At 42.3% G+C, this 20,661-nt stretch overlaps 1 protein-coding gene across 1 annotated transcript; it reads left to right on the top strand.

Moving 5' to 3' along the window:
• The first annotated feature begins 1,544 nt into the window (after positions 1-1,544).
• LOC129698162 (high-affinity choline transporter 1) lies at positions 1,545-19,141 on the top strand. The gene is made up of 9 exons (XM_055637097.1): positions 1,545-2,644; positions 2,743-2,974; positions 5,291-5,404; positions 7,133-7,288; positions 7,650-7,798; positions 7,971-8,114; positions 8,419-8,572; positions 11,266-11,483; positions 13,980-19,141. Exons 2-9 carry the CDS (start codon positions 2,791-2,793, stop codon positions 14,610-14,612), a joined length of 1,752 nt encoding a protein of 583 aa, XP_055493072.1. The 5' UTR covers positions 1,545-2,644; positions 2,743-2,790; the 3' UTR covers positions 14,613-19,141.
• The last annotated feature ends 1,520 nt before the right edge of the window (positions 19,142-20,661 follow it).

Genomic DNA, 20,661 nt, shown 5'->3' with positions numbered 1-20,661 from the left:
TTGTTCATGTATAGGCCACATCTATTATTTTATTCTTCAAGGAAATCATCTCCATCTTCCTCAATACGCGGGAGTTTGGTGCTCAACATAAATAGACCGAAGTTATACACTGGCCGTGAATTATGAAGGACGCAAAGTTGAGTGATATATTTTACTTTTACCCTGTCTATAAATATACATACTGTGCGTCAAACAGGTTCCAACGAAATCCGCCCACTGCCCTTTGTTTAACGAATTTCAGGTCAAGAATTAACAGGGTCAAAATTATTCATAGGGAGCTCTCTTTACCGTCCAGGTGACGTTCGTTTCTTTCCTCATCCGGAGTTGCTGACGAAACGCTCGCCTCTATAAACCAATGTGAAAAGTGCCTGTTTCAGGACGGTCCAGAGAAACACGGTCGCTTTTGGTCTTGATGTACCTTCTCCTGACAGGAGTCGTACGTAGCACGTTGCGTCTTGAGTTTGAAGACAAGGTAGGTCGAATGACTGGGCGCCACTGTCACAGAGAGAGCTTATTCAGATAATGTATGGATATGTTTGTAATATATTGGTGCGTTGTTCCCAGTGGTGTCGCGTCCATGAGGTACGAAGGAACCCCAGGCTGAGAATACAGAAAGTGAAGGTGTGTCTGTGCATGGGTGTTTGTTCTGGTGTTGATACCGGCTTGTAGCAGGATCCTTCCATTGATCAGTCTCAGCATCGCTCTGTAGTACTGTCTCCAACACGCCAGGGTAACACTGTGTTACAAGTGCTTTAAGATCTCTTTACGTTCTTTCCTCGTCACCAGCGAGATGAACTGTCCAAATATTGTGATCATGGAACTGCGGGAGGAGGACATTTGCAAGTAACAGTAGAAATTGCTTTGGAGTCAAAGTTAGGGGGTGGGGGGGATTGGGCGTAAACTTCGATTATGCATCGTCTGAGGAAGGGTCTGTAACGTGGCCCTTAGATGTCCAAACCGCTCACCGGTGCTGAATGTTTAACGTGTGCAAACAAACAAACATACGGTCCAAGTTTACATGAAAGTAAACTGACCAGTCCAGGCTAGAGACGTATAACTCAACTATGTAGTTACTGTCAAGGCATTGTTCAATTGTTGCATAGATAGGGTGGACGGGGCCTGCCTCCACCGCCCTCTACACCAGAGAGCGATGGAGGCAGGTTCTCTGGATACTCTCAAGAGAGAGGTAGATAGGGCTCTTAAAGACAGCGGAATCGGGGGAGGTGGGGAGAAGGCAGGAACGGGGTACTGATTGGGGATGATCATCCATGATCACATTGAATGGCTCGAAGGGCCGAATGGCCTACTCCTGCACCTATTATCTACCTATTATCTATTGTCTATCTATTGTCTATTGACAGCCAGAACTTTCCCCCCAGGGTGGAAGTATCAAATACTAAACGATATACGTATACTTCAGCTTTATAGTTACCGGCAAGGCACTGTTCAATTGTCTTATGGATACTGTAGGAAGGAATTGCAGATGCCGAAGATAGACACAAAAAGCTGGAGTAACTCAACGGACAGGCAGCATCTCTGAATGGTGATGTTTTGGGTGGAGACCCCTCAGTCTGAAGAACGGTCTCGATTTGAAACGTCACCCATTCCTTCTCTCCAGAGATGCTGCCTGTCGCGCTGAGTTACTCCAGCATTTTGTGTCTATCTTTTATCTTATAGATAGGACAGTCAGAACCTTGTCCCCAGGATGGTAACAACAAATACTAGGCGGCATCGTTTTTGTAAACCAGCATCTGCAATTTCGTGTTTAGTTTTTTAGCTTTATGGTGAGTGGGACATAGTTTAAAGGAGACCCAGTGTGGTTTACATAGTGGGTGGTGGGTGCCTGGAACGCACTGCCAGGGGTGGTGGTGGAGGCAGATACGGTAGTGGCGTTCAGGAAGATTTTGGATAGGCACATGCGAATGAAGGGGATGGAGGATTGTGGATTATGTGTGGGCACTAAGAATTTGGCTTGGAATCATGTTCGGCACAGACTTGGTGGGCCGAACAGCCTGTTGCTGTGCTGTACTATTCATTGGGTGGGGAGGAACTACACAATGCTTGTTTTCACCGAAGTTAGACACAAAAAGCTGGAGCAACTCAGCGGGTCAGACAGCGTCCCCGGAGAAAGGGAATAGGCGACGTTAAGGGTTGAGACCCTTCTTCACACCCGTACTGTACTGTTTTCTATGCTCAATGTTCCCCGGTAAAAAGCTACGCCGCCGGCCTTTCTCCGGGTTCTATGGGTCGAAGAAATTGACACGTTTTGGGAAAGAAACGATGATCACGCGGATTGCCGAGAGCGAAGGAGAGCTTCATCCCCGTGTAGCGAACGCGGAGATTGGTGCTGCGAGTGCGAGCAACCTTCCCCAAACAATGAAGGATTCGCTCAGTGGTCTCAGAAGCCCGAGCAGCCAATCTTCACAAAGCGCCGCGCTTCACTCGCCCTTCACTGGGTGGCTGGCTGTGTGTTCACAAGCCCTTCACTCCTGAGACGGCGTTTAGCTGCGGATTTCCGTGCTTTAGAACCGCCGGGGCGATTTGTCACATCCGAACATTGTTGGCCCCAGTTTATTTAGGAGAAATAACCTATTGAACCAAGGCCACGTTGGAATTCGCTCAACCCTAGCTACCATCAAACCAGGTTACTTGTCTATCGGAGTGTTTCACGTGTCTGTTTTATATTACTAATTCATTCATTACCAGTAACACAAATGTTGTGCATGTTTCTTACTATTCCAGGTTTCCAAGGATTAACAGCCGTATTGCTGCCTTCGTTTCAAGAGGAAAATGACCGTACACGTCGATGGGATCGTAGCGATCGTTATCTTTTACATGTTGATCTTAATTGTTGGATTATGGGCTGCTTGGAAAAGTAAAAACTCGCCCACGTTAGGGGCCATGGATCGGAGTGAAGCCATCATGATCGGAGAAAGAGATATCGGATTGCTGGTCGGTGGCTTCACTATGACCGGTAAGTAGCTACTGGCTTTTCATTCCGCGTTAAATCGGAGATACAAGATATTGCATGTTCTTGAATCTGGAGCAAAAAGCAAACTGCTGGAGAAAACTCAACGGGTCAAGCAGCTTCGATGGAGGCTGAGGGGCGGTTCGCGATCCCGAGTGGAGACCCTGCATGGGGACCGAAACGTCGACCATTCCTTTTTTTCCACAGAAGGTGGTTGACTTTCCCGGGACTGACATATATGATCAGAGAATGGGTCGACCGGGCTTGTATTCACTGGAATTTAGAAGGATGTGAGGGGATCTTATAGAAACATAACATTCTTAATGGATTGGACAGGCTAGATGCAGGAAAAATGTCCCCGATGTTGGGGGAGTCCAGAACCAGGGGTCACAGTGTAAAAATAAGGGGTAGGGAATTTAGGACTGAGATGGGGGGAAACTTTTTCACCCAGAGAATTATGAATCTGTAGAATTCTCTGCCACAGAAGGCAATGGAGGCCAATTCACTTGATGTTTTCAAGAGAAAGTGAGATTTACCTCTTAGGGCTAACGGAATCAAGTGACATGGGGGGGAAAGTAGGAACGGGGTACTAATGTTGGATGATCAACCATGATCTGAAGAAGGGTTTCGGCCCGAAAAGTTGCCTATTTCCATCGCTCCATAGATGCTGCCGCACCCGCTGAGTTTCTCCAGTACTTTTGTCTAACTATGATCATATTGAATGGCGATGCTGGCTCGAAGGGCCGAATGGCCTACTCCTGCACCTGTTTTCTATGTTTGAATGTTTCTATGACTTGCCGAGTTCCTCCAGAAGTTTGTTTTTGTTCATGCTCGTTTAGTTGCTCGGGAATATTCTCGCTATCACTCAGCCGGTTCGAGCGCATTTGCGTTGAAAGCGGAGGATAACGTTCACCAAAGTTAACTCAGTGGGTCAGACTGCATCTCTGGAGGAAAAGGATAGGTAACGTTTTGGGTCTGGACCCTTCTTCAGACCCTTGATCACAAGTGGTGCAACGAAAATTCCGCTGTTAATAGGGAAGGTCGGACTTTGAAGTCCATTCGTAATGAGCTGCTGTGTTAAATGCAAAAAATACCCAGAATGGCTCGCTGTTCCATTAATCTCCTGTCTACCACATTGTATGTAGGAAGGAACTGCAGATGCTGGTTTACACCGAAGATGTATTATCTCTGCCTGACCCGCGCGGGATGGTATCTATCTTCTAGCACATAGTAGATGCATGAGACTACATATGATGGAATCTTGAGCAAAAATCTAAGTGCGGGAGGAACTCGAGTGGTCAGGCAACATCTGCGAAGTGAAATGGACAGACGACGTTTCGGATCTGGAGCACTTCTCCCGACCCGAAATGTGGTCTGCCCATTCCCTCCACAGATGCTGCCTGATCAGCTGAGTTCATCCAGTACTTTGTGTTTTTTTTGTTCCAGCCCATTGGAGTTTGGTCGAAGTGAGAACGTTGTCAATCGCCATGGCCCAACATTTGAAAATAGATTCAGAAACAAAAACAAAATGAAGCAGGACTATTACCACGGTTCTAGAATTGCCGCACATATTGATCCCCATAATTCTAGTTTCCCCACCAGTAGTCCAAGCAAGGTACATGTAACGCAAGCTTCATTGCAGAAGTTAATTAGGCGAATTAGAAAAACTGTATCTCTCCGCTCCACCCATTGTTCTTGAGTTTGGCTTGATTGTATTTATGTACAGTATTTCTGATTTGATTGGATAAGTGCAAAATAAAGCTTTTCACTGCCCCTCGTACAAATGACAATAATAAACCTAAATGTAACAAAGAAGAACTGCGGAGGTTGGTTTATACCAAAGGTAGACACGAAATGACGGTGTAAAACTCAGCGGGTCAGGCGGCATCTGGTGATTGGGGATGATCAGCCATGATCACATTGAATGGCGGTGCTGGCTCGAAGGGCCAAATGGCCTAATCCTGCACTCCTTCAAATGTTGGGCCACGGCGATTGACAACGTTCTCACTTCGACCAAACTCCAACGACCCTAATCCTGCACCTATTGTCTATTGTCATCTATGGAGAAAATGGATAGGCGACCTCAGGTCGGGACATTTCTACATACTTCTTCATTCCGAAGGGTCGCGACCATTTTTTTCCAGAGATGCTGCCTGACTCCAGCATTTTGTGTCTATATTTAATAATCAAACTAACCCTATTTTATTGATGTTGGCGCTGCAACTGGAATTATAAGACCCCACCCCACCCCTGGAGTACTAATGCTGTTGAGCTAATCTGTCACTGTACATTCATTAACCAAATGTTTGTTTTTCGAGACAGCGACCTGGGTTGGCGGTGGATATATCAATGGCACGGCGGAAGCGGTGTATGTCCCTGGTTACGGATTGGCGTGGGCACAGGCTCCATTCGGATACGCGCTCAGTTTGGTTGTAGGTATGAACCGACTCTTTGGGGAATTGTACAATTAAAATGAACAACAGGCTTCAACAATCCCTGCAAAATCCCCACCGCCAACGCCCCTCGCCCACAGTCACTATGTTTAGCAACCCCCATTGTGGAGAAGCTGACGGTTCCAGTCAACATAATTTCAAAACGCAACAGGCAACCTTCCAATACCAACTAGAATCAATACAACCGGTTAACACATAACAATATTTAGCCATGCACTGATTTTTAACAGGCAAGGTTTCATGTCAGTTTTGAAAATATGGACACAAATTTGATTGCCGCTTTCTAAAAAATTCCATGGGTTACTAAATGGACAGTTTTGTTGAAGAGCGCAAACGATGCGTGTGGATTTGTCTATAAACGTCGAATAATGTTATCCATATGCTGGAAACCCAATCATATTTACACGGTTTGTGCAAACCGCTTATAATTTCATGCTACAAAATAATCATATTTGAGGATTTTTATTAACCATCGTGTAACAATGACGTGGTTTGGGCCTTATCCACGAATTTACCACTGTACGTCCATCATCTGTGGATCTTGTCACTTTGGGTAATATTTATTGTAGCGTCTCTCGTTGTCTAATAGCATTCGTGATAAGGTGCAATGTTTAAGAACCCTATGATTTGCAAAGTGAGGATAAAGAACATTGATAGAGATTAGAAACGAGGAACTGCAGATGATGGTATGCAAAGGAAGGCACAAAGTGCCGGAATAACTCAGCGGGCCAGGCAGCATCTCTGGGGAGCATGGATAGGCGATGTTTTGGATCTGGCCACTTCTTCGGAAAGGTATTAAATGGAAGTAGGCAAAACGTATGTGGAACTAAACGCAAGTGCGAGGCAGGATCTAAATCGTATTAAATACGTGGAATATAGTTTCACCCTGAAATTAAATAACATCGAAAATTATGACATAACCTAGACAAATATCGTCCATATTATAATATTGGTATCGTTTTTATTTGTGAATGGGCTCACAATAAATACGAACGGCAAATGTACAGCAGATCAGAGAGCATCTGTAGCTGTCTCAAGTCCATGGTGGACTGACATCAGCGTTGTTGCTCTCTCTTAAGGCCGCTTTGCCTTCAAATAAATGATATTTTTGCTACTCAAATAAATGTTTTTTTTGGATTGTAACATGAACAGGGGAAGGACGAAGGGCATGAGTCAAGAGTGTTTTTATTGTCATATGTCCCGAAACGGAACAATGACATTCTTACTTGCAGCAGCTCAACAGAATATGTAAACATAGCACTCTGTAAATGTATATATATTATATATATACATAAACGCGCACACATCACACATACGGATAGATAGACAGAGACAGACAGACAGACAGACAGACAGACAGACAGACAGACAGACAGACAGACAGACAGATAGATAGACAGACAGACAGACAGATAGATAGATAGATAGATAGATAGATAGATAGATAGATAGATAGATAGATAGATAGATAGATAGATAGATAGATAGATAGATAGATAGATAGACAGACAGACAAAAATAGTGCACATACAAAAACAATGCTTGTGTAATTGGGAGCCCTTTTGGAGTTTGTCGTGTTTATAGATGCCTGTTGGTTGTAGGGAAGAAGCTGATCCTGAATAGATACATTCTTTATGCATTCTTTCACTGCCATAGCTGAAGCTGGAGTTTATATGGTGATTTAAGATTTGAAGGTTTCTGTACCTTGCAGGAGGCTTATTCTTCGCCAAACCCATGCGCTCACGGGGTTACGTGACCATGTTGGACCCCTTTCAACAGATCTACGGCAAGCGAATGGGAGGACTGCTCTTCATACCCGCTCTCATGGGAGAAATGTTTTGGTCTGCAGCCGTGTTGTCCGCTCTAGGTAAAGTGACCCTCTCCAGTATTAAGGACCCGTGTCATAGCGTGAAATCGCTGTTTCAGTGTCAGCTAGGTCAAGACATGTCTTTAAACAAAAAGTAACATTGAAGTCACAGCAACTGAAGTAAATGGGTGGCTCCTATTTTAAGGAGGTCGGTGCGATATTTTAAGGTGGAGCAAATAAATGTCAGAAAAAAACAATATTTTCCCTTGGGAAGACGCGGGTACAATCGCAAAGTTTAAGAAACATTTAGTTGGCCCGAAGGATCTGTTTCCACGCTGTATGACTGTGTGACTCTTTGACTATGACTAAGACATAGTCTTTGAAATCACTAATATTAATTAATTAAACTCTCGTTTTTCAGGTGCAACCTTGAGCGTGATTGTGGACATCAACATTAAATTATCAGTGATTATTTCCGCCGTGATCGCTATATTCTACACTCTGATCGGCGGATTGTACTCGGTCGCGTATACAGACGTCGTCCAGTTATTCTGCATCTTCTTGGGTTTGGTAAGATCAGTGTGAAAACATTCGTCTTTCAACCGGGATCAAAACAAACCGGGGCTGGGCTGGGAGGGGGGTGGGGGGGGGGGGGGGGGGGGGGGGGGGGGGGGGGGGGGGGGGGGGGGGGGGTGAGTTCACTACGGAACTGTTTCATACTTTGAATTACTTTTAATTTCAGTGGATCAGCATTCCTTTCGCCATGCTACACCCTGCAGTCACAGATATTGCCATAACTGCAAATCATGAAGTTTACCAGGCCCCTTGGTTGGGAACGATAGATCCGAAGGACATTTTAATCTGGATGGACAACTTCCTGCTGCTGGTAGGTATGCCTGTTATCATTGAGGTGTTCGTAACATATATATATATATATATATGTGTGTGTGCGTGTATAATTAATAATGTATATACGAGGAATAAATATATATACGAGGAAAATCAAAACATGAAGTATATTGAACAGTTCTCATTAATGTATATCGAAAGACGCAATTCATTTGTATGCAGGGCCTCGGAAATAGCAGAAGATCCTGGGATTACACAGCAGGATCCCACAGGTGCAACACAAATTGCTAAGTAATATCAGTGTTTTCTGTTTTACAATAGATTTTTTTTTCTTTTTCCAGATGCTGGGTGGAATCCCGTGGCAGGTATATTTTCAGCGAGTCCTTTCCGCTTCCTCTGCTACCTATGCACAAGTGCTGTCCTTTCTGGCTGCCTTCGGCTGTATTGTCATGGCCATCCCGTCTGTTCTAATTGGCGCAATTGGAGCATCCACCGGTAAAGCAGCTTCATTCGCTCTGCCATCAAAAATGATGTTAAAAACTGGCCTTCAAATTTAAAGTTGCCATTGTTCCCTGTATACTTCAATGCATTTCATATTCCGATAGAACCTGTCCATTTTTGTTCAACACACGTCTGATTGTTCCAGGCGGCGAGTATTGCTGCTATATCACAAATGCAAGAGCCTGAAATGAATTGAACTTGCCCATGATTTACCAAGCGTCAAGAGTTGTTTTATTGTCATATGCCCCGAAACGGAACAATGAAATTTCGACTTGCAGCAGCACAGCATATATGTAATTATAATACTAATCCGTAAACACTATAAATAAACAATTATATATATATATATATATATATATACAATATATATACAATATGATATATATATATATATATATATATATATATATATATAATCATATTGCTCCCATCAATATATAGGGTGATTTCACGAAAGGTCACTGGAGCGTAGATCCGCACCCACGTGACCGAAAATCTGAAGTGGAGTACATGCTATACATCCGGTACATGTTAGTGAATGGGAAAATTTCCATTTGGATGTCCTTTAGTAATCCTCACCTGTGCCATATGCTTATTTAAATATATGTGTGTGTGTGTATTTATGTGCGTGTGTGCGCGCTTATTGTTAGTTTAGTTTAGAAATACAGCGCGGAAGTTGACGCTTCGGCCCACCGAGCCCGCACCGACCAGCGATACACCAGGGATGTTTTTACACTTATACCAAGTATACAGACGCAAACCAATTAACCTACAAACCTATTTGTGTGTGTGTGTGTGTGTGTGTGTAACGCACATTTAACTGACGAATATCAATGAATTATTTATTAAATATCTAAAATATTTGACTGCAAAAAAAAGCTGGTTTTTGCCTTATAACCCATTAACCGGTGCCATAGGCATTAAATAAAGCAAATAAAGCTGGATTTTTTCCTTTGCAAAGTCAAATATTTTAGGATTACCAAAGGACGCCCAAATGGAAATCTGCAAAATGTAGCGACAGAGCAGCAATATATTGATTGGAGCGTTTACTCCAGCGTTGCCTAATTTCCCATACAGTCTAATTGTGATAGATGGCCCTTTTACAGCATTGGCTGAGCACTATTTTTTTTTACCAGCCATCTATCAGTGGAAATATTTAATTAAAATAGTCTATCAAAGTATGTAGCCATTTAAAATAAGTCAGTAATGAGTCGACTTCAGTAGATTTTAGTTCCCTGTTGCTTATATATGACATAAAGCCCACCATTAAAATAAATATAAATAAATTAACGTATTTTCTGATTGCTGTGGTTTCGGGCTGGATGGTGTTCACCTGCCGTCGGCTGCTCTGTCCGTTGGCCACTTGCTCTAAGCTGGTCCGTGCGCTGCGCTGACTTTGCGCCTAAAAGCCTCGGAACCAGCGGGAGGTCGGACGAGGGACATCCGAATCCCCGCTCCTTAGACTAAACGCATCGAGTTGCCCGCCCCCTCAACCCCCCCATCTCCATCGCCTCACCATCCCCCCCCCCCCCCCCCCCCCCACCCCCCCCCCCCCCCCCCACCCCCCCCCCCCCCCCCCCCCCCCCCCCCCCCCCCCCCCCCCCACCCACCCCCCCCCCACCCCCCCCCCCCCCCACCCCCCCCCCCCCCCCCCCCCCCCCCCCCCCCCCCCACCCCCCCCCCCCCCCCCCCCCCCCCCCCCCCCCCCCCCCCCCCCCCACACCCCCCCCCCCGCCCCCCCCCCCCCCACCCCCCCCCACCACATCTCCCTCACCCCCCACCTCACCAATCACCCCCCCCCCCCCCCCCCCCCCCCCCCACCCCCCCCCCATGCATCAGCGACATTTGAAGAGATTTATCATTTCTGATTCAGATAACCTTGAAGTACGTACAAATTGTTGGAATAACAGGCAGCATTCTGCACCTATCTTCGGTGTAAACCAGCCTCTGCAGTTCTCTCCTGAACAACCTTGAAGTACACACAGGAGGGACGGCATGTTAGGGCAGTGGGCTCCAGCCCAATACCTTTCTGACAATTAATTAAAATATAAAAGTTCCAAGTGTATGAATTGTGATGCCACCACTAGCTAAAAACCAAATCATTTACTGTTTAATGAGCTCTCAGGTTACCAACTTGATACTCTGAACACAACTATTATTTCCATTTTGCAATAACTCGACAATGAATTGTGGTGACATCACCACTAAGTCAAAACTGGGTATTGGTGATATTTGTGCATTTACCAGATCTATTCCTCTCATGATTTTATACACCCCTATAAGATCACCCCTCATCCTCCTGTGCTCTAGGGAGTAGAGTCCCAGCCTGTTCAACATCTACCTGGAGCTCAGACCCTCGAGTCCTGGCAACATCCTTCTAAATCTTCTCTGCACCCTTTCCAACTTGACCTCTCCTATAACTTGATGCCCAGAAATATACACAATAATGTAAATGCGGCTTCACCAACGTCATATTACTTATATAAATGATCTCCAAACTTCATATTCCTCTCCATATTATTTCCATCTTCCAATGACTTGACAACAAATTGAGGATTTCCATAAGCTAAGAATCACAAATCTTATTGTACCTTTTTAATTGAATCAAATGTTTGAATAACAATCCTTTTGTATGCAGATGATTATAGATTGTGTGTAATTTATATTAAGATCTTCCCTTTATATAGATTGGAATCAGACATCCTATGGTTTGCCTGACCCTAAAAGCGAGAACAAGACAGATATGATTTTGCCAATAGTGCTGCAGCATCTGTGTCCTTCCTACATATCCTTTTTCGGTCTTGGTGCTGTCTCTGCTGCAGTGATGTCATCGGCTGATTCTTCTATTTTATCAGCAAGTTCTATGTTTGCTCGGAATATTTATCATCTTGCTTTCAGACAAGAGGTAAGGTTGGATATCAATAAGACTTATGCAGCCATTTTCATAAAAGCAAAGAAGCACAGACTGTTTTCAAAAAACTGATATTTGTGGTTCATAAAAACACAAGAACATTCATCAAATTCTATATATTTAAATCATATTTTATCCAAAATGGGTGGACTGGAAACATAGCAACATAGAAAATAGGTGCAGGAGCAGGTCATTTGGCCCTTTGAGCCAGCAGCACCATTCTATACGATCATGGCTGATCATCCAAAATCAGTGCCTCGTTCCTGTTCTCCCAATATCCCTTGAATCCATTAGCTCTAAGAACTAACTCTCTCTTGAATACACCCAGTGAATTGGCCTCCACTGTCTTTTGTGGCAGAGAATTCCACAGATTCATAACTCTCTGGTGGAAAATGTATTTCCTCATCTCAGTCCTAAATGACTTACCCCTTATTCTTAAACTGTGACCCATGGTTCTGGACTCCCCCAACATCGGGAACATTTTTCCTGCATCTAGCATGTCCAATCCCTTAATAATTTTATATGCTTCTATAAGATCCCATCACATCCTTCTAAATTCAAGTGAATATAAGGACAGTTGGGGTTTTTTAATCTCTAAATCATCTTTTACTATAATTTTGATAAAATAATATTTCATCCAAAATTAGTAAAATGGAAGGTAGTTGGATTTCCATGGGGGAGGAAACGAGGAAATCTGATAAAAAAATGTTCAGTCATGAATGGTTCTGAATAGAAAAATATGACAGACAATCCATTACCAAAAAGTTAAATTGACATGTATCACTATCTTAATAAATATGGCAAGTGAATCAAAATGAATGTTTAGGATTTGGAATGCACTACCTGAAAATGGTGTAAGCAATTCCACCAATCACTTACAGAAAGAGATAGAGTCATACAGCATGGAAACAGGCCCTTCTGCCCAACTCATCCAAGACAACCAAGATGTCCCATCTGAGGTGGTCATATTTGCCTGTATTTGGTCCACATACCTCTATACCTTTGCTTTCCATGTACCTGTCCAAAAGACTTTTAAAAGTTGTTATAATACGTACTGGCCCTTGTGGCTAAGGGGATCAGGGGGTATGGAGAGAAGGCAGGTACGGGATACTGAGTTGGATGATCAGCCATGATCATATTGAATGGCGGTGCAGGCTCGAAGGGCCGAATGGCCTACTCCTGCACCTAATTTCTATGTTTCTATGTACCTCAACCACGTCATCTGGCAATGTTTCATATATCCACCACCTTCTGTGTGAAAAAACTGACCCCCCCTCCCCCTCCCCATAGTTTCCTATTAAATATGTCCCTTCTGACTTCAAACCTGTGCCCACAAGTTCTTGATTCCCCTACCCAGGGAAAAGGTGCATTTACCTGTTTCCCTCATGATTTTATACACCTCTGTGAGATCACCCCTCAGCCTTCTGTGCTCACAGGAATAAAGTTCTAACCTGCCTGAGGTTGCCCTGCAGCTTATCCCCCAGCACTCCCTCCCCCTCCTCTTCATCTTCCCTCTTTTTAAAATGCAAGCAATTGCTGCCAGGACTTCAAAAAAACAAAACAAATTCCACTTCCCCTGCCTCCCCAGCACACCCCCTCCTGTTCAGCCTCCCTCTGCCAGGTGTGTGTGTGTGTGTAGATATATACACACACGCACACACACATACAACGGGATCTAGGGGGTCCTTGTTCATCAGTCAATGTAAGTAAGCATGCACATACAGCAGGCAGTGAAGAAAACAAATGGCATGTTGGCCTTTATAACAAGAGGAGTTGAGTAGATGAGCAAAGAGGTCCTTCTGCAGTTGTACAGGGCCCTAGTGAGACCACACCTGGAGTATTGTGTGCAGTTTATGGTCTCCAAATTTGAGGAAGGACATTCTTGCTATTGAGGTTCACAAGGTTAATTCCCGGGATGGCAGGACTGTCATATGCTAAGAGTATAGAGCAGATGGGCTAGTATACTCTGGAGGTTAGAAGGATGAGGTGGTTCTTATTGAAACATATAAGATTATTAAGGGCTTGGAATAACTAGAGGCAGGAAACATGTTCCCAATGTTGGGGGAGTCCAGAACCAGGGACTACAGTTTAAGAATAAGGGGTAAGCCATTTAGAACGGAGATGAGGGAACACTTTTCCACACAAAGAGTTGTGGGTCTGTGGAATTCTCTGCCTCAGATGGCGGTGGAGACCGGTTCTCTGGATACTTTCAAGAGAGAGCTAGATAGGGCTCTTAAAGATAGCGGAGTCAGGGGATATGGAGAGAAGGCAGGAACAGGGTACTGATTGTGGATGATCAACTATGATCACATTGAATGGCGGTGCTGGCTCTAAGGGCCTAATGGCCTGCTCCTGCACCTATTGTCTATTGTCACACACCTCATTCATATACCATGATAATTGTATCCTTATGGGAAATCTAAATTTCTTTTTTCTCACAGTTGTTTCATGATAATTAATATTTTCTCTCAAAATAATTATTTATTGCAGGCTACAGACAACGAAATCGTGTGGGTAATGCGGATCACCATATTCCTATTTGGAGGGGCTGCAACAGCAATGGCATTGCTGGCTGACTCAATCTATGGCCTCTGGTTTCTCAGCTCAGATCTTGTCTACGTTATTATATTTCCTCAGTTAATATCAGTGCTCTTTGTCAAGGGAACAAACACGTATGGGTCCATTGCTGGATATATCATTGGCTTTTTGCTTCGAATTAGTGGTGGTGAACCATATTTACACATGGAGCCATTTATTTGTTACCCTGGATGCTATTTAGAGCATTCCTTTGGAGCAGACCCTGTCTATGTTCAAAGATTTCCCTTTAAAACAATGGCAATGTTATTCTCCTTCTTGGGCAATCTTGGTGTTTCATATCTCGCCAAGCACCTATTCGAAAGTGGAATATTGCCTCAAAAATTCGACTTCCTTGACAGCGTTGTGGCACAACACAGTAAAGAAAACATGGAAAAAACCTTATTGGTGAATCATGACAATATTACTTTGTCAGAGCTGGTACATGTTAACCCAAAACACAGTGCTTCAGTTAATGCTTTCACCAATAAGGAAGCATTTGAAGACACTGAGCCAATCCCCGAATTTTCTAAATCAGAAAATGATTGATGCTAAATCCTTCATCTTTACAGTGTGCAGTGCAATTATAGGCAATCAAGGGCAGTACATTAACAATATTAACTAAGGGAGCATTTTAGCAGGTATCAATATTTTTAGCAAAGAAAATTGTCTATATCAGTGCTTTACTGATGATTGTTCCCTTAAATACTGTTGTACAGTATTGTTTTAATTCACACATGTGAAATCAAGTTGAGCTATAATTTTTGAATCTCAATATATTGTGGACTCTAGCTACTTCTCTGTTGGCACAGTACAGATAACTAATGCCATCATTTATGTGAAGAGTGTGGTATTGTGTGGCTTTATGTAACTGGTGTTAGGAATTCATTGCTGCTATGGTTTCTCCAATGAAAGAATTAGACTCAGCAAGTCCTGATCTCAACTATTGTTGATGCAATTTAATTTGTCATTTATTATCCCATCTACCAGCACCTAAACATCTTCATGCACGTTCAAAGATATATAAATATAGATGGACCATAAGAAGTCAATTATTACTTTATTGTTTGTAACTGATCAAATAACAAAATATTTAATGACATTCCCAATCAGTACTCTTTCCTTGATTAATCATTCAGTCAATAATTTGGATTCGCTTTCGTCATATTTGGGGGAAATTAATAAAGACAATCTTGAAACTTTATTTCTCATTAAATATAACCAAAATAGAATATATGCATGCAATCTACATTTTCAAATAAATATAATGAATAAATGTAATTAATCTTTAGGATAAAACTAACAATTTATTTATGAAGGTAGACACAAAATGCTGGAGTAGCTCAGCGGGACAGGCAGCATCTCTAGAGACAATTTTGTGTCTACCTTCAATTTAAACCAGTATCTGCAGTTCTTTACTACACAATTTATTTATGAAACCAGATAGAGTTTAACATTATTTGCACCTTAGACATCTGCAATACCAATGAAACTATAATTCAGATGACTATTACTGTTGTAATTATGAAGATTGTTGTTCAATTAAAAAGCAATCCAATAGATATCTAAAAATTGAAGGCCAGACATTTTCCTCAAAAAACAATAACTTTTTTTCTGAGGCTGGAGGGATTTAATGCATAAGATATTTATTTAAATTTGTTTTCTTCTTAACACTAATCAAATAAAATATTTCAAATCAAGTGCTGTAAATGTAATGCAAGATTTAAATTTCCATATATTTTTATAACGTGTTAATGCTTAATGGAAGTATGTTTTGTGTTATTTGGACATGGGGTAGAGTACAGCATGTAGATGCATTTTCACCTGGTAGGTGATCATATTTTTATTTTTTGACAGTATAATTTGGTCATCTTTCAACCGCTAGGGGCTAAATTCCTCAAGATTTGGTGCAGTCTTGGATAGCTACTCCAAAGGGAGTCCATTAGACAACTTGGAAAACAATTCAGACTTTGTCCAAATTAGTGTTTGCTTTTTTTTCCAACTTTATGACTTTGTTGTAAGTGGTAACAATTGTTGAGGAGCTGGAGTCTAGAGCTGACACGGCAAGTCACTACTCTGAGTGGAATCACACAGAGCTCCATTAGGGCAAACATAAAATATATGTATGAGGTCCATGCCAAACTGTGTAATGAATTGACTCCAACCTGAACCTGATGTTTCAAAAATGAATGGTCAGTGCTCATCCTGAAGCTGTGCAGCAGGTAGCAGGGGTGGTAGGATGTGGAGTGCAAACCCTGAATGACAACAGCATTGGGGCAAATGGGCACAGATCTTTCTGCAAACTTAGTTTGGTAAGATCATTAGTTTAGAGATACTGCATGAATCAGAGCCTTTGTCCATCCAGTCCATGCTGACTATCGATCGATCAGTGGTCCACCCTAGTTTTATGTTATCCCACTTTCTCATTCACACCCTGCACACTAGGGTCAAATTTTACAGCGCCAATTAACCTACAAACGAGCACATATTTGGAATGTGGGTGGAAACTGGAGCACCCAGAGGAAACCCATGTGATCAGAGAGAGAACGGGCAAACTCCACACAGAAGGTACCCAACATAAGGACCAAACCCAGGTCTCTGGTGTTGTGAGGCAGCATCTCTACCAGCTGTGCCACTGTGCCACCCTATTCTAATGCTGCCCTATCATGCTCTAATGAATTTTGATTCACTAACTCCATGAATTGTACGGGAAAGTATCTTTATTGTGAACTCATAATGCCTGGGCAGTAATTTCTCCAGTTTACTTTTGAGATCATTTTGAGTGACATAAATAGCATTCATTAAGTATAAAGCCCATTTATTTTCTCCCTTCGGTACATTAAAATTTCCCTGTTGAATTTCGGTTCATGTGATGTTCATAGCTCATTTTTTTGAACTAGACTGACTCTAAAGTTCTTTATGGTTTGCAAATTTGCCAATGTGCTGGAGTAACTCAGCAGGGCACGTAACAACTGTGCAGGACATGGATCTGTGACATTTCAGGTCAGGACCCTTCTTCAGACTGATTATAGATGGGGAGGAAGCCGTAAAAGAGGTGGGGGCAGGACAAAGCCTGGCAAGTAATAGGTGATACAGGTGAAGGGGGGTTTGTTTAGCAACAGATTGGACAAAATCTCGACATGAAAAGAAGGCAAATGGATGTCAGATAAGGAGGAGAGGAGTGAAATGTAAATGGGTGGGAGGAAAAGGCAAAGTGGGAGAAATGGGTGCGCACCAGGGTGGGGTACATGAAAAAGATGGGGAAAAAAGAGGGGGTTGCTACCTAAGCGTGGAAAATTCAATGTTCATGCCATTGGATTATAATCTACCCAAGCATAATATAAGGTGCTGCTCCTGCAGTTTGTGTGTGGCTTCACTTTGGCAATGGGGGAGGCCCAGGGCAGACACATCAGTATGGGAATGAGAGGAGAGTTAAAATGGTTAATAACTGGGAGATCCAACAGGCCTAGGTGGATCGAGTGCACGTATATGCCAAAACCGTTGCGTTTTCTACGCATAGTCTCGACAATGTAAAGGAGGACACATCAGGAGCACTGAATCCATGTTCTCCAGAGATGCTTTGACACACTGAGTTACTCCTGCACTTTGCTTTTTGTTTGGTAAACCTAGCGTCTCTTCCTTATATTTTCGAAATTAATGTATTAATGTAGATCTATGCAATACTATCTATGTCATTGGGCAAAACCATTCACATAGATGACATAAAAGATCAGATGCATTTCTAGCACAGGGGCAATTAGATGCATTTCTAGCACAGGGGCAATGTTGCTCTTTCAAAAAGTGTGGGCTTATATGCCCCAAATTGTCATCTTTTAACATCATTCAAATTTACCAATGATTCTATGGTACAGGTCCACCACTAATTTTCAGGCACCCTTGATTCTAGAGCCTTGCTGGCTTATCTGTTTTGCTGGCCCAACGGAGGTTGCAGCCTCTGAGAGGAGTCGAACAGTTCACCAAGGCCGATGGGTGGGCCGAGATAGTCGGCCTCGGAAGTCGGCTATGGGAATGGATCTGTCGGCTCCGGCCAGGCTGGATTTCCAGACACCTAGCCGCAGGTGGCAAATTCAACCCGCTGATTGGATGTCCTGCCGCGGATGTCCCTCACCTAGCCCAGGTGCCACATTTTCGAGTGGGCTTTTGGAGGGGGATTTCCAGTGCCATGTCGATATTGGGCCGGGTTCCATTAGTTGATGGAAAATCGGTGGTGGACCCGTATTTCATTTAACAATTGAAATTCAGGATTATTGCTAAGATTTGAAGTAATTATTTTAACTTTTTATGGTAACTATTTAATTTCACTGTGAACAGAACTTTGTGGGGGTTTGGTAGAAGACCCTGCTTTTAGTTATGGAGACTTGATATTCTAAGAGGTAAGGAATGTATTTAGCCTGTGCCAATCATTATAGTAAAGCACTATAGGAATTCTATTTGTGGCTAAAGACTGAAAAGTGGGATGTGGCAGATATTCCTTGTTCAATGCATTTGAATGGGGATTGAGATACAAGAACAAAATCAAATGTAGGATAAATCACATGATATGCAAAATGCTAGTTTTTAGATTACCTTAGCTATGTAAAGTGGTTATAAGCTAAATAAAGGGTTCAAAATGACAATGCCTGTAGTGTACAAGGAACTTCGTTTTTGCAAAAAAATGTTTTAGTTATTTGTCAATATAATTCATAATTTTGCCTTTAATTTGCAAAAATACTTAATCAGATGTATTGATGTGTTGACATATATAAAATATGCCTCAGATAAATCATCACACCATGTTGTGAATGTATAGTGTATATACACAATGTATATTTGTGTCTGTATCAAGGTTGTTGGCTGAGGATTCAATCAAACACACGGATAAAACTTTATTTGCCTATTTATAATTTTTAGGAATATCATAGAACTTAAATGTGTTTTTCAGAAAACAGACTGTGAAATATGTTCCTTGTCTTCCTTACTTTCAGAACAGTAGCTATTAACAAATTGTCTATTTCTGTTGTTCATTATGCAAAGCGAATAAAATGAATCATGTGATTTAAAGATTGCCACTCTTTTAATACACAACATATATTTGTTTAATTTCAATGGGAGCCGCTGGTAGTAAATTTAGTTAGAGTGACGCCTCAGCATTAAATGTGAAAGATGTACCAAACAGCAGTTTTCTTGATGTAATTTCCAGAGCCACTTGGGCACATATAATGAGTAATGAAACAAAAATGGTTCATAGCACTTTACAGAAGCACAGCTGTTGTAAATGATTTAATGAAGGCATCAAAGAGATATTGTTTGAGCCACTTCAAGTTGGTGTAAGGGATAGCAAGGAAAGACAGCCAAAGCCCTCCTGAATAAGGAGTCAAGGTGACTCCACCATCCCACAGTAAGTGAAGGAAACATAGCCAACGTCCAGTTTAAAATCCACAACATGGTACACCTCACACTTATCTGTATTAAACCCCAATACCATTCCTCAGCCACTTGCCCAACTGATCAAGATCCTGCTGTAATTGTTGATAACCATCTTCACTATCTTCGATACCTCCCACTTTAGTGTCATCTGCAAACTCACTACTCATGCCTTCTACATACTCATACAAATCACTGATATAAACCACAAACAGCAATGGATCCAGCACACTACTGAAGCACACTACTCATCACAAGCGTCCAGTGCGAGAAACAACCTTCCACCATCACCCTCTGCAGTCGGCTACCTCTCCATGGATCCCATACGCTCTAACTTTCCAGCCTACCTTGCGGAACCTTATCAAATGCCTTGCTGAAGGCCACATAGCCAACATCTGTGGCTTTGTTCCCATCAACCTTTTTGGTTACATCTTCAAAAAATTCATAAGATATGATCTCCCACGTACAGAACTATGCTGATTATCCTTAATCAAATGCATATATATATATTATACCTCAGAATCTTCTCCAGTAATTTTCCACCACTGGGCTATTAGGCACACTGGTCTATATTTCCCAGGTATTATCTTGCAACCCTTCTTAAATAAAAGCACAACATTATCCATCATTAAAACCAACATTAGCATAACATTAGACAATTAAACACTTACGACTCATAAAATGCTATTTCAGGAAGAAGGGTCTCGACCCGAAACTTCGCCTATTTCCTTCGCTCATAGATGCTGCCTCACCCGCTGAGTTTCTCCAGCATTTTTGTCCACCTTCGATTTTCCACCAACTGCAGTTCTTTCTTAAACATAAAATGCAATTGTTCTGTGCTAATTACATAAAAATCTGTGAACACTGAGCGAATATAGCATTAGTGTTAGTGAATAGAAACCCCCAGGTAGCATTCAGCCCATTCATATGACATTAATGAAGCAGAGCATTTATTAATTGTGAGCATTCATTGAACTGCCAAAGGGCCTTTCAAAATGTCAAATTAATTTGAATAAGATCCATTTTAATCAAAGAAAACAATATTTCCTACAGCTACACAATATGTATATTCCCTCCAGAATATTTTTCATCATAATTCAAAGATTTATGTAATAGTTTTGTAAGCTTCCCAAGCCATAATACAAATAGCTTATGGAAGGAACTGCAGATGCTT

The sequence above is a fragment of the Leucoraja erinacea genome, chromosome 6 (genome assembly GCF_028641065.1).
Source record: "Leucoraja erinacea ecotype New England chromosome 6, Leri_hhj_1, whole genome shotgun sequence".
In the NCBI taxonomy this organism is placed as follows: Eukaryota; Metazoa; Chordata; class Chondrichthyes; order Rajiformes; family Rajidae; genus Leucoraja; species Leucoraja erinaceus.
Note: the sequence above shows the minus strand (reverse complement) of the source record. Positions and strands in the feature narration are given on the sequence as shown.